The 12257-nt window shown below is 75.1% G+C and overlaps 1 protein-coding gene across 1 annotated transcript in view; it reads left to right on the top strand.

Annotated features, from left to right (window-relative positions):
* Nucleotides 1-11115: 11115 nt before the first annotated feature.
* Nucleotides 11116-12257, top strand: part of HCFC1 (host cell factor C1) — a 10778-nt gene continuing 9636 nt past the window's right edge. The window contains exon 1 of the mRNA XM_074937463.1: nucleotides 11116-11146. Within this exon, the coding sequence (XP_074793564.1) occupies nucleotides 11116-11146 (31 nt within the window). The remainder of the gene's footprint in view (nucleotides 11147-12257) is intronic.

The following is a 12257-nucleotide window of genomic DNA, read 5'->3' as shown; positions in this document are numbered from 1 at the left end:
GGCTGGCCGGGGGGCTCGGCCATGGGGCGCGTTCTGAGGCGAAGGGGGGGGTAAGTGGGTGGCTGTGGGGCGGGGGGCTCGCCGGGGGGCTCGCCGGGGGGCTCGACCATGGGGCGCGTTCTGAGGCGAAGGGGGAGGGTAAGTGGGTGGGCTGTAGGGCGGGGGGGCTCGCCGGGGGCGGGGGGCTCGGCCGTGGGGCGCGTTCCTGAGGGGAAGGGGGGGGTAAGTGGCTGGCCGTGGGGCGGGGGGCTCGGCCGTGGGGGGCTGGCCGTGGGGCGGGGGGCTCGCCGGGGGCGGGGGCTCGGCCGTGGGGCGCGTTCTGAGGCGAAGGGGGAGGATAAGTGGGTGGCCGTGGGGCGGGGGGCTCGCCGGGGGACAGGGGGCTCGGCCGTGGGGCGCGTTCTGAGGCGAAGGGGGGGGTAAGTGGGTGGCCGGGGGGCGGGGGACTGGCCGGGGGGCTCGGCTGTGGGGCGCGTTCTGAGGCGAAGGGGGGGTAAGTGGCTGGCTGTGGGGCGGGGGTCTGGCCGGGGGGCTCGGCCATGGGGCGCGTTCTGAGGCGAAGGGGGGGGGTTAGTGGGTGGCCGGGGGGCGGGGGGCTCGCCGGGGGGCTCGGCCATGGGACGCGTTCTGAGGCGAAGGGGGGGGTAAGTGGGTGGCCGTGGGGCGGGGGACTCGCCGGGGGGCTGGCCGGGGGGCTCGGCCATGGGGCGCGTTCTGAGGCGAAGGGGGGGGGTAAGTGGCTGGCCGTGGGGCGGGGGGCTCGGCCGTGGGGGGCTGGCCGTGGGGCGGGGGGCTCGGCCGTGGGGGGCTCGCCGGGGGGCTCGGCCGTGGGGCGCGTTCTAAGGCGAAGGGGGAGGGTAAGTGGGTGGCCGTGGGGCGGGGGCTCGCCGCGGGGCGGGGGGCTCGGCCGTGGGGCGCGTTCTGAGGCGAAGGGGGGGGGTAAGTGGGTGGCCGGGGGGCGGGGGACTGGCCGGGGGGCTCGGCTGTGGGGCGCGTTCTGAGGCGAAGGGGGGGGTAAGTGGGTGGCCGTGGGGCGGGGGGCTCGCCGGGGGGCTGGCCGGGGGTCTCGGCCATGGGGCGCGTTCTGAGGCGAAGGGGGGGGTACGTGGGTGGCCGTGGGGCGGGGAGCTTGCCGGGGGGCGGGGGGCTCGGCCATGGGCGCGTTCTGAGGCGAAGGGGGAGGGTAAGTGGGTGGCCGTGGTGCGGGGAGCTCGCCGGGGGGCTCGGCCGTGGGGCGCGTTCTGAGGCGAAGGGGGGGGTAAGTGGCTGGCCGTGGGGCGGGGGGCTCGGCCGTGGGGCGGGGGGCTCGGGGCTAGGCCGGGGGGCGCGTTCTGAGGCGAAGGGGGAGGGTAAGTGGGTGACCGTGGGGCGGGGGGCTCGCCGGGGGGCGGGCGGCTCGGCCGTGGGGCGCGTTCTGAGGCGAAGGGAGGGGTAAGTGGGTGGCCGGGGGGCGGGGGGCTCGCCGGGGGGGGCTGGCCGGGGGGCTCGGCCATGGGGCGCGTTCTGAGGCAAAGGGGGGGGTAAGTGGGTGGCCGTGGGGCGGGGGGCTCGCCGGGGGCCGGGGGGCTCGGCCGTGGGGGCGCGTTCTGAGGCGAAGGGGGGGGTAAGTGTGTGGCCGGGGGGCGGGGGGCTCGCCGGGGGCCGGGGGGCTCGGCCGTGGGGCGCGTTCTGAGGCGAAGGGGGGGGGTAAGTGGGTGGCCGGGGGGCGGGGGCTCGCCGGGGGGCTCGGCCATGGGGCGCGTTCTGAGGCAAAGGGGGGGGTAAGTGGGTGGCCGTGGGGCGGGGGGCTCGGCCGTGGGGCGCGTCTGAGGCGAAGGGGGGGGGGTAAGTGGGTGGCCGTGGGGCGGGGGGCTCGCCGGAGTGCTCGGCCATGGGGCGCGTTCTGAGGCGAAGGGGGGGGGTAAGTGGGTGGCCGTGGGGCGGGGGGCTCGCCGGAGTGCTCGGACATGGGGCGCGTTCTGAGGCGAAGGGGGGGGGGGGTAAGTGGGTGGCCGGGGGGCGGGGGGCTCGCCGGGGGGCTCGGCCATGGGGCGCGTTCTGAGGCAAAGGTGGGGGTAAGTTGGTGGCCGTGGGGCTCGCCGGGGTGCTCGGCCATGGGGTGCGTTCTGAGGCGAAGGGGGGGGGGTAAGTGGGTGGCCGGGGGGCGGGGGCTCGCCAGGGGGGGCTGGCCGGGGGGCTCGGCCATGGGGCGCGTTCTGAGGCAAAGGGGGGGTAAGTGGGTGGCCGTGGGGCGGGGGGCTCGCCGGGGGCCGGGGGGCTCGGCCGTGGGGCGCGTTCTGAGGCGAAGGGGGGGGGTAAGTGGGTGGCCGGGGGACGGGGGCTCGCCGGGGGGCTCGGCCATGGGGCGCGTTCTGAGGCAAAGGGGGGGGTAAGTGGGTGGCCGTGGGGCGGGGGGCTCGCCGGGGGGCTCGGCCATGGGGCGCGTTCTGAGGCAAAGGGGGTGGGTAAGTGGGTGGCCGTGGGGCGGGGGACTCGCCGGGGGCTCGGCCGTGGGGCGCGTTCTGAGGCGAAGGGGGGGGGTAAGTGGGTGGCCGTGGGGCGGGGGGCTCGCCGGGGGACTCGGCCGTGGGGCGCGTTCTGAGGCGAAGGGGGGGGGTAAGTGGGTGGCCGGGGGACGGGGGCTCGCCGGGGGGCTCGGCCATGGGGCGCGTTCTGAGGCAAAGGGGGGGGTAAGTGGGTGGCCGGGGGGCGGGGGCTCGCGGGGGGGTTCGGCCGTGGGGCGCGTTCTGAGGCAAAGGGGGGGGTAAGTGGGTGGCCGGGGGACGGGGGGCTCGCCGGGGGGCTCGGCCATGGGGCGCGTTCTGAGGCAAAGGGGGGGGTAAGTGGGTGGCCGTGGGGCGGGGGGCTCGCCGGGGGGCTCGGCCATGGGGCGCGTTCTGAGGCAAAGGGGGGGGTAAGTGGGTGGCCGTGGGGCGGGGGGGCTCGCCGGGGGGCTCGGCCATGGGGCGCGTTCTGAGGCAAAGGGGGGGGTAAGTGGGTGGCCGTGGGGCGGGGGACTCGCCGGGGGGCTGGCCGGGGGGCTCGGCCATGGGGCGCGTTCTGAGGCGAAGGGGGGGGGTAAGTGGCTGGCCGTGGGGCGGGGGGCTCGGCCGTGGGGGGCTGGCCGTGGGGCGGGGGGCTCGCCGGGGGGCTTGGCCGTGGGGCGCGTTCTGAGGCGAAGGGGGAGGGTAAGTGGGTGGCCGTGGGGCGGGGGCTCGCCGGGGGGCGGGGGGCTCGGCCGTGGGGCGCGTTCTGAGGCGAAGGGGGGGGTAAGTGGGTGGCCGGGGGGCGGGGGACTGGCCGGGGGGCTCGGCTGTGGGGCGCGTTCTGCGGCGAAGGGGGGGGTAAGTGGGTGGCCGTGGGGCGGGGGGCTGGCCGGGGGGCTCGGCCGTGGGGCGCGTTCTGAGGCGAAGGGGGGGGTAAGTGGGTGGCCATGGGGTGGGGGGCTCGCCGGGGGGCTGGCCGGGGGTCTCGGCCATGGGGCGCGTTCTGAGGCGAAGGGGGGGGTAAGTGGGTGGCCGTGGGGCGGGGAGCTCGCCGGGGGGCGGGGGGCTCGGCCATGGGGCGCGTTCTGAGGCGAAGGGGGAGGGTAAGTGGGTGGCCGTGGTGCGGGGAGCTCGCCGGGGGCTCGGCCATGGGGCGCGTTCTGAGGCGAAGGAGGGGGGTAAGTGGGTGGCTGTGGGGCGGGGGGCTCGCCGGGGGGGGGGTGGCCGGGGGGCTCGGCCATGGGGCGCGTTCTGAGGCGAAGGGGGGGGTAAGTGGGTGGCTGTGGGGCAGGGGGCTCGCCGGGGGGGGCTGGCCGGGGGGCTCGGCCATGGGGCGCGTTCTGAGGCGAAGGGGGGGGTAAGTGGGTGGCTGTGGGGCGGGGGGCTCGCCGGGGGGCTCGCCGGGGGCTCGACCATGGGGCGCGTTCTGAGGCGAAGGGGGGAGGGTAAGTGGGTGGCTGTAGGGCGGGGGGCTCGCCGGGGGGCGGGGGGCTCGGCCGTGGGGCGCGTTCTGAGGGGAAGGGGGGGGTAAGTGGCTGGCCGTGGGGCGGGGGGCTCGGCCGTGGGGGGCTGGCCGTGGGGCGGGGGGCTCGCCGGGGGGCGGGGGGCTCGGCCGTGGGGCGCGTTCTGAGGCGAAGGGGGAGGATAAGTGGGTGGCCGTGGGGCGGGGGGCTCGCCGGGGGACAGGGGGCTCGGCCGTGGGGCGCGTTCTGAGGCGAAGGGGGGGGTAAGTGGGTGGCCGGGGGGCGGGGGACTGGCCGGGGGGCTCGGCTGTGGGGCGCGTTCTGAGGCGAAGGGGGGGGTAAGTGGCTGGCTGTGGGGCGGGGGTCTGGCCGGGGGGCTCGGCCATGGGGCGCGTTCTGAGGCGAAGGGGGGGGGTTAGTGGGTGGCCGGGGGGCGGGGGCCGCCGGGGGGCTCGGCCATGGGACGCGGTTCTGAGGCGAAGGGGGGGGTAAGTGGGTGGCCGTGGGGCGGGGGACTCGCCGGGGGGCTGGCCGGGGGGCTCGGCCATGGGGCGCGTTCTGAGGCGAAGGGGGGGGTAAGTGGCTGGCCGTGGGGCGGGGGGCTCGGCCGTGGGGGGCTGGCCGTGGGGCGCGTTCTAAGGCGAAGGGGGAGGGTAAGTGGGTGGCCGTGGGGCGGGGGCTCGCCGCGGGGCGGGGGGCTCGGCCGTGTGGGGCGCGTTCTGAGGGCGAAGGGGGGGGGTAAGTGGGTGGCCGGGGGGCGGGGGACTGGCCGGGGGGCTCGGCTGTGGGGCGCTTTCTGAGGCGAAGGGGGGGGTAAGTGGGTGGCCGTGGGGCGGGGGGCTCGCCGGGGGGCTGGCCGGGGGTCTCGGCCATGGGGCGCGTTCTGAGGCGAAGGGGGGGGTACGTGGGTGGCCGTGGGGCGGGGAGCTTGCCGGGGGGCGGGGGGCTCGGCCATGGGGCGCGTTCTGAGGCGAAGGGGAGGTAAGTGGGTGGCCGTGGTGCGGGGAGCTCGCCGGGGGGCTCGGCCGTGGGGCGCGTTCTGAGGCGAAGGGGGGGGGTAAGTGGCTGGCCGTGGGGCGGGGGGCTCGGCCGTGGGGCGGGGGGCTCGGGGCTAGGCCGGGGGCGCGTTCTGAGGCGAAGGGGGAGGGTAAGTGGGTGACCGTGGGGGCGGGGGGCTCGCCGGGGGGCGGGCGGCTCGGCCGTGGGGCGCGTTCTGAGGCGAAGGAGGGGTAAGTGGGTGGCCGGGGGGCGGGGGGCTCGCCGGGGGGGGCTGGCCGGGGGGCTCGGCCATGGGCGCGTTCTGAGGCAAAGGGGGGGGTAAGTGGGTGGCCGTGGGGCGGGGGGCTCGCCGGGGGCCGGGGGCTCGGCCGTGGGGCGCGTTCTGAGGCGAAGGGGGGGGTAAGTGTGTGGCCGGGGGGCGGGGGGCTGGCCGGGGGGCTCGGCCGTGGGGCGCGTTCTGAGGCGAAGGGGGGGGTAAGTGGCTGGCCGTGGGGCGGGGGGCTGGCCGGGGGGCTCGGCCGTGGGGCGCGTTCTGAGGCGAAGGGGGGGGGTAAGTGGCTGGCTGTGGGGCGGGGGGCTCGCCGGGGGGCTCGGCCATGGGGCGCGTTCTGAGGCGAAGGGGGGGGTAAGTGGCTGGCCCGGGGGCGGGGGGCTCGCCGGAGTGCTCTGCCATGGGGCGCGTTCTGAGGCGAAGGGGGGGGTAAGTGGGTGGCCGTGGGGCGGGGGGCTCGCCGGGGGGCTCGGCCATGGGGCGCGTTCTGAGGCGAAGGGGGGGGGTAAGTGGGTGGCCGTGGGGCGGGGGGCTGGCCAGGGGGCTCGGCCGTGGGGCGCGTTCTGAGGCAAAGGGGGGGGGGTAAGTGGGTGGCTGGGGGGCGGGGGCTCGCCGGGGGGGGCTGCCCGGGGGGCTCGGCCATGGGGCGCGTTCTGAGGCAAAGGGGGCGGTAAGTGGGTGGCCGTGGGGCGGGGGGCTGGCCAGGGGGCTCGGCCGTGGGGCGCGTTCTGAGGCAAAGGGGGGGGTAAGTGGGTGGCCGGGGGGCGGGGGCTCGCCGGGGGGGGCTGGCCGGGGGGCTCGGCCATGGGGCGCGTTCTGAGGCAAAGGGGGGGTAAGTGGGTGGCCGTGGGGCGGGGGGCTCGGCCGTGGGGCGCGTTCTGAGGCGAAGGGGGGGGGGTAAGTGGGTGGCCGGGGGGCGGGGGGCTCGCCGGTGTGCTCGGCCATGGGGCGCGTTCTGAGGCGAAGTGGGGGGGGTAAGTGGGTGGCCGTGGGGCGGGGGGCTCGCCGGAGTGCTCGGCCATGGGGCGCGTTCTGAGGCAAAGGGGGGGGTAAGTGGGGTGGCCGGGGGCGGGGGCTCGCCAGGGGGGGCTGGCCGGGGGGCTCGGCCATGGGGCGCGTTCTGAGGCAAAGGGGGGGGTAAGTGGGTGGCCGTGGGGCGGGGGGCTCGGCCGTGGGGCGCGTTCTGAGGCGAAGGGGGGGGGTAAGTGGGTGGCCGGGGGGCGGGGGCACGCCGGTGGGGGCTGGCCGGGGGGCTCGGCCATGGGGCGCGTTCTGAGGCAAAGGGGGGGGGTAAGTGGGTGGCCGTGGGGCGGGGGGCTCGCCGGGGGGCTCGGCCGTGGGGCGCGTTCTGAGGCGAAGGGGGGGGGTAAGTGGGTGGCCGTGGGGCGGGGGGCTCGCCGGGGGGCTCGGCCGTGGGGCGCGTTCTGAGGCGAAGGGGGGGGGTAAGTGGGTGGCCGGGGGACGGGGGCTCGCCGGGGGGCTCGGCCATGGGGCGCGTTCTGAGGCAAAGGGGGGGTAAGAGGGTGGCCGGGGGGCGGGGGCTCGCGGGGGGGTTCGGCCGTGGGGCGCGTTCTGAGGCAAAGGGGGGGGTAAGTGGGTGGCCGGGGGGACGGGGGGCTCGCCGGGGGGCTCGGCCATGGGGCGCGTTCTGAGGCAAAGGGGGGGGTAAGTGGGTGGCCGTGGGGCGGGGGGCTCGCCGGGGGGCTCGGCCATGGGGCGCGTTCTGAGGCAAAGGGGGGGGTAAGTGGGTGGCCGTGGGGCGGGGGGCTCGCCGGAGTGCTCGGCCATGGGGCGCGTTCTGAGGCGAAGGGGGGGGGTAAGTGGGTGGCCGGGGGGCGGGGTCTCGCCGGGGGGCTCGGCCATGGGGCGCGTTCTGAGGCAAAGGGGGGGGTAAGTGGGGTGGCCGTGGGGCGGGGGGCTCGCCGGGGTGCTCGGCCATGGGCGCGTTCTGAGGCGAAGGGGGGGGGGTAAGTGGGTGGCCGGGGGGCGGGGGGCTCGCCAGGGGGGGCTGGCCGGGGGGCTCGGCCATGGGGCGCGTTCTGAGGCAAAGGGGGGGGTAAGTGGGTGGCCGGGGGGCGGGGGGCTCGGCCGGGGGGCGCGTTCTGAGGCGAAGGGGGGGGTGTAAGTGGGTGGCCGTGGGGCGGGGGGCTCGCCGGAGTGCTCGGCCATGGGGCGCGTTCTGAGGCGAAGGGGGGGGGTAAGTGGGGGGCCGTGGGGCGGGGGGCTCGCCGGAGTGCTCGGACATGGGGCGCGTTCTGAGGCGAAGGGGGGGGGGTAAGTGGGTGGCCGGGGGGCGGGGGCTCGCCGGGGGGCTCGGCCATGGGGCGCGTTCTGAGGCAAAGGGGGGGTAAGTTGGTGGCCGTGGGGCGGGGGGCTCGCCGGGGTGCTCGGCCATGGGGCGCGTTCTGAGGCGAAGGGGGGGGGTAAGTGGGTGGCCGGGGGGCGGGGGTTCGCCAGGGGGGGCTGGCCGGGGGGCTCGGCCATGGGGCGCGTTCTGAGGCAAAGGGGGGGTAAGTGGGTGGCCGTGGGGCGGGGGGCTCGCCGGGGGCCGGGGGGCTCGGCCGTGGGGCGCGTTCTGAGGCGAAGGGGGGGTAAGTGGGTGGCCGGGGGACGGGGGCTCGCCGGGGGGCTCGGCCATGGGGCGCGTTCTGAGGCAAAGGGGGGGGTAAGTGGGTGGCCGTGGGGCGGGGGGCTCGCCGGGGGGCTCGGCCATGGGGCGCGTTCTGAGGCAAAGGGGGGGGTAAGTGGGTGGCCGTGGGGCGGGGGGCTCGCCGGGGGGCTCGGCCGTGGGGCGCGTTCTGAGGCGAAGGGGGGAGGGTAAGTGGGTGGCCGTGGGGCGGGGGGCTCGCCGGGGGGCTCGGCCGTGGGGCGCGTTCTGAGGCGAAGGGGGGGGGTAAGTGGGTGGCCGGGGGACGGGGGCTCGCCGGGGGGCTCGGCCATGGGGCGCGTTCTGAGGCAAAGGGGGGGTAAGTGGGTGGCCGGGGGGCGGGGGCTCGCGGGGGGGTTCGGCCGTGGGGCGCGTTCTGAGGCAAAGGGGGGGTAAGTGGCTGGCCGGGGGACGGGGGCTCGCCGGGGGGCTCGGCCATGGGGCGCGTTCTGAGGCAAAGGGGGGGTAAGTGGGGTGGCCGTGGGGCGGGGGGCTCGCCGGGGGGCTCGGCCATGGGGCGCGTTCTGAGGCAAAGGGGGGGGTAAGTGGGTGGCCGTGGGGCGGGGGGCTCGCCGGGGGGCTCGGCCATGGGGCGCGTTCTGAGGCAAAGGGGGGGGTAAGTGGGTGGCCGTGGGGCGGGGGGCTCGCCGGGGGGCTCGGCCATGGGGCGCGTTCTGAGGCAAAGGGGGGGGTAAGTGGGTGGCCGTGGGGCGGGGGGCTCGCCGGGGGCCGGGGGCTCGGCCGTGAGGCGCGTTCTGAGGCGAAGGGGGGGGTAAGTGGGTGGCCGGGGGGCGGGGGCTCGCCGGGGGGCTCGGCCATGGGGCGCGTTCTGAGGCAAAGGGGGGGGTAAGTGGGTGGCCGTGGGGCGGGGGGCTCGCCGGGGGCCGGGGGGCTCGGCTGTGGGGCGCGTTCTGAGGCGAGGGGGGGGTAAGTGGGTGGCCGGGGGGCGGGGGCTCGCCGGGGGGCTCGGCCATGGGGCGCGTTCTGAGGCAAAGGGGGGGGTAAGTGGGTGGCCGTGGGGCGGGGGGCTCGCCGGGGGGCTCGGCCGTGGGGCACGTTCTGAGGCGAAGGGGGGGTAAGTGGGTGGCCGTGGGGCGGGGGGCTCGCCGGGGGGCTCGGCCGTGGGGCGCGTTCTGAGGCGAAGGGGGGGGGTAAGTGGGTGGCCGGGGGGCGGGGGCTCGCCGGGGGGCTCGGCCGTGGGGCGCGTTCTGAGGCGAAGGGGGGGGTAAGTGGGGTGGCCGTGGGGCGGGGGGCTCGCCGGGGTGCTCGGCCATGGGGCGCGTTCTGAGGCGAAGGGGGGGGGTAAGTGGGTGGCCGTGGGGCGGGGGGCTCGCCGGGGTGCTCGGCCATGGGGCGCGTTCTGAGGCGAAGGGGGGGGTAAGTGGGTGGCCGTGGGGCGGGGGGCTCGCCGGGGTGCTCGGCCATGGGGCGCGTTCTGAGGCGAAGGGGGGGGGGTAAGTGGGTGGCCGTGGGGCGGGGGGCTCGCCGGGGTGCTCGGCCATGGGGCGCGTTCTGAGGCGAAGGGGGGGTAAGTGGGTGGCCGGGGGGCGGGGGCTCGCCGGGGGGCTCGGCCGTGGGGCGCGTTCTGAGGCGAAGGGGGGGGTAAGTGGGTGGCCGTGGGGCGGGGGCTCGCCGGGGGGCTCGGCCATGGGGCGCGTTCTGAGGCGAAGGGGGGGGTAAGTGGGTGGCCGTGGGGCGGGGGGCTCGGCCATGGGGCGCGTTCTGAGGCGAAGGGGGGGGTAAGTGGGTGGCCGTGGGGCGGGGGCTCGCCGGGGGGCTCGGCCGTGGGGCGCGTTCTGAGGCAAAGGGGGGGGTAAGTGGGTGGCCGTGGGGCGGGGGGCTCGCCGGGGGGCTCGGCCATGGGGCGCGTTCTGAGGCGAAGGGGGGGGGTAAGTGGGTGGCCGGGGGGCGGGGGCTGGCCGGGGGGGCGGGAGGGGAGGGTAAGTGAGTGTCGTGTCGTCTCAGGGTGACCGATGAGGGTGGGGGAGGGCAAAGGTCTGCCAACATCCGGGTACTGAAACAACCGTTCGTGCCGGAGGGAGGGGAACAAAAAAGCCTGAGGGAAAGGGTACGGCATGCGCAGAGGAAAAGGGGGGATTGTGGTGCGCACGCGCCAGGTTTGGGCCCCAGGATACGCCTGCGCAATGGGAATGCTGGGCGGAATGAACACTAAGCGCATGTGCCTCTGAGCGTGGGGCGAAAGGGAGAGCATTCTGCGCAAGCGTAAAAGACATCACATCCGGGTCGTACAGACGCCGCCATCTTTCGTCCGGTGTGAAGGAGAAGGGTCCAAAATGGCGGCTCCCAGGTGGCTGGCATCCGCCGCCTCTCCTCGCCGCGGGTAGACCTCCCGCCCCGCCCGCGGCGACTGGAGTCCGCGCACCGCTGCGTACAGGTATTATTGTAAGCCCTTTAGGCGTTCGGTCGCGTAGCAAGGGCAGGTGGGCCCTTCGGCCGCCATCTTGAGCAGCCACCTCCGGGTAGGAGGTGGTCGCCATCTTGAAAAACGGCCACATCCACGCACTTAGGCCGCCATCTTGGAAATCAACTAACATCCGGGTAAGTAACAGCTCGCCTTCATGTTCTGGCCTTCGCGGCGGGGGGGAGGTGCATCCGGGTACCTGAGGGGTGGGGGCGGCTTCAGCCATCTTGTTTCCCTCCCCGCTGAGGGAGCGACATCCGGGCATTTAATGAAGGCGACATCTTGGGTCCTTTCGACGACGGTCGCCATCCTGGTGATATTTTGTCATAATACTCAGCGAGCCGCCATCTTGTATGCCACAAAGTGGGATGGCTTACATCCGGGCATTTATGGCTCCGCCATCTTGGAGAATGCCTACCACATCCGGGCATCGAGCGGGGCGCCCGATTGGATCTATTGAACAAATAGGACAGCTACATCCGGGCATTTAGACGGTGGCCATTTTGGATAGGTTGTCCCACTGATCCGCCTTCATCCGGGTATTTGAGCGGGAGGCCATCTTGGTTCAGCGGCCGCCATCTTGGATATCGTTATGCAAGCAGCAGGCTCATCCGGGCATTTCTGCTGGCGCCATTTTGAATAGCTCTCAGAAGAGTCACATCCGGGCATTGGGGGGGAGGAATCCAAGACGGCTGCTCCCAAGACAGCGTGAAATGAAAAGTGAGGCAGCTCAAAGCCCAGCTCGATCCCCGCCCCCATGAACTCCCAGCCCTGGGGCTTCCCCTTTGTTCCCTTCCCAATGAGGGAGGGAACCAAAATGGCGGCCCCCATGGGAGGGCTGCGCCAAGATGGCGGCGCCCATGGCCGAGGGAGCCCGCCGTACAGCGGCTCTGGTTTTGGGGTAGGCGGTCCCCGCCCCGCCCAGCGCGGCGTGGGGAGCGCGGACCTCAGGGCAGGGCGGAGTTTTAATATCCAAGATGGCGGCGCCCATGGGAGGCCAACGTGGGGGGAGGGGCAGAGTGAAGCTGCCTGCGCGGCTCTGCTACGCGGGCCCGGGGGGCGGGGGGAACTGAGGCACCCCTGGGGGATAGCACTCGGGAGGGAGCAGCTTGGAAGGGGGTTGGTTTCCCCATCCAAGATGGCCCAGCCTGGCATTCTGGGGTGGGGGAAACTGAGGCATGAAGCAGTGGTTGACAGGGGGGCTCTGTGGGTTTTTGAAGTAAAGAGGCCAAGGGGTGGGGGGAGTCTCCTTCGAACCGAGCTGGCGGTGCTCATGCCAAGTAGGGCCTGCCCTCAGGCCTTGCATTTCAGGGTGGGGCGGGCCCTATCCGCTAGAGCAGGAGGGGGAAGTTTTCCATTCAGGAGCGGGAGGGGGTATTTCCCGTCCAAGATGGCTGCACTTGTGTCAAGCTGAGCTCAAAGTAGGGCCTTGTGTTTCGGGGTGGGGGTCCCCATCATCCCAAGGGGGACCATCAGGGAGCGAGTGGGGGAGGGGGAGTTCAGCTAGGGGTAGATGGGCTTTAAAAATAACAAAGGGTTTTTCTGTTCAAGATGGCCGCCCGCACGTCAAGCCGAGCTCAGGGCATGGCCGGGGTTCTCTGTGGCCCCCCAACATGCTATAAAACGGAACAGCCCACCGGTGTCACCACAACTGTTCTACAGGGAAAAGCCCAGGCTGGCGTTAGGGGGCAGCAGGCTGGGCAATTCCTGGGGCCCCACACCAGATGGGGTTCTCTGAAGCTCAGTTACAGGGGCTTGGCCTTTCTGCCCTGGCCCCATAGAGTCTGAGGTCTGCCTGGCTTGTTCCCCCTGAAAGCTGCTCGCGGCCCTGGGCTCCCTCGTGAGAACTGCTGGGATATATAACGGGGTGTTGATGTCTTGGGGATGCTTGTATTTTAAAACAGACAAGACACGGGGGGAGGGGCTTTCCTTCTATCCCAGCTGGCGACGCCCAGCGAGCCCACCCCCAGATGGCCATGGCGATGCTCAT

This window comes from Natator depressus, chromosome 23, assembly GCF_965152275.1.
Source record: "Natator depressus isolate rNatDep1 chromosome 23, rNatDep2.hap1, whole genome shotgun sequence".
Taxonomy (NCBI): domain Eukaryota; kingdom Metazoa; phylum Chordata; order Testudines; family Cheloniidae; genus Natator; species Natator depressus.
The sequence above is the reverse complement of the archived record's forward strand: the minus strand, read 5'-3'. Positions and strand labels throughout refer to the sequence as shown.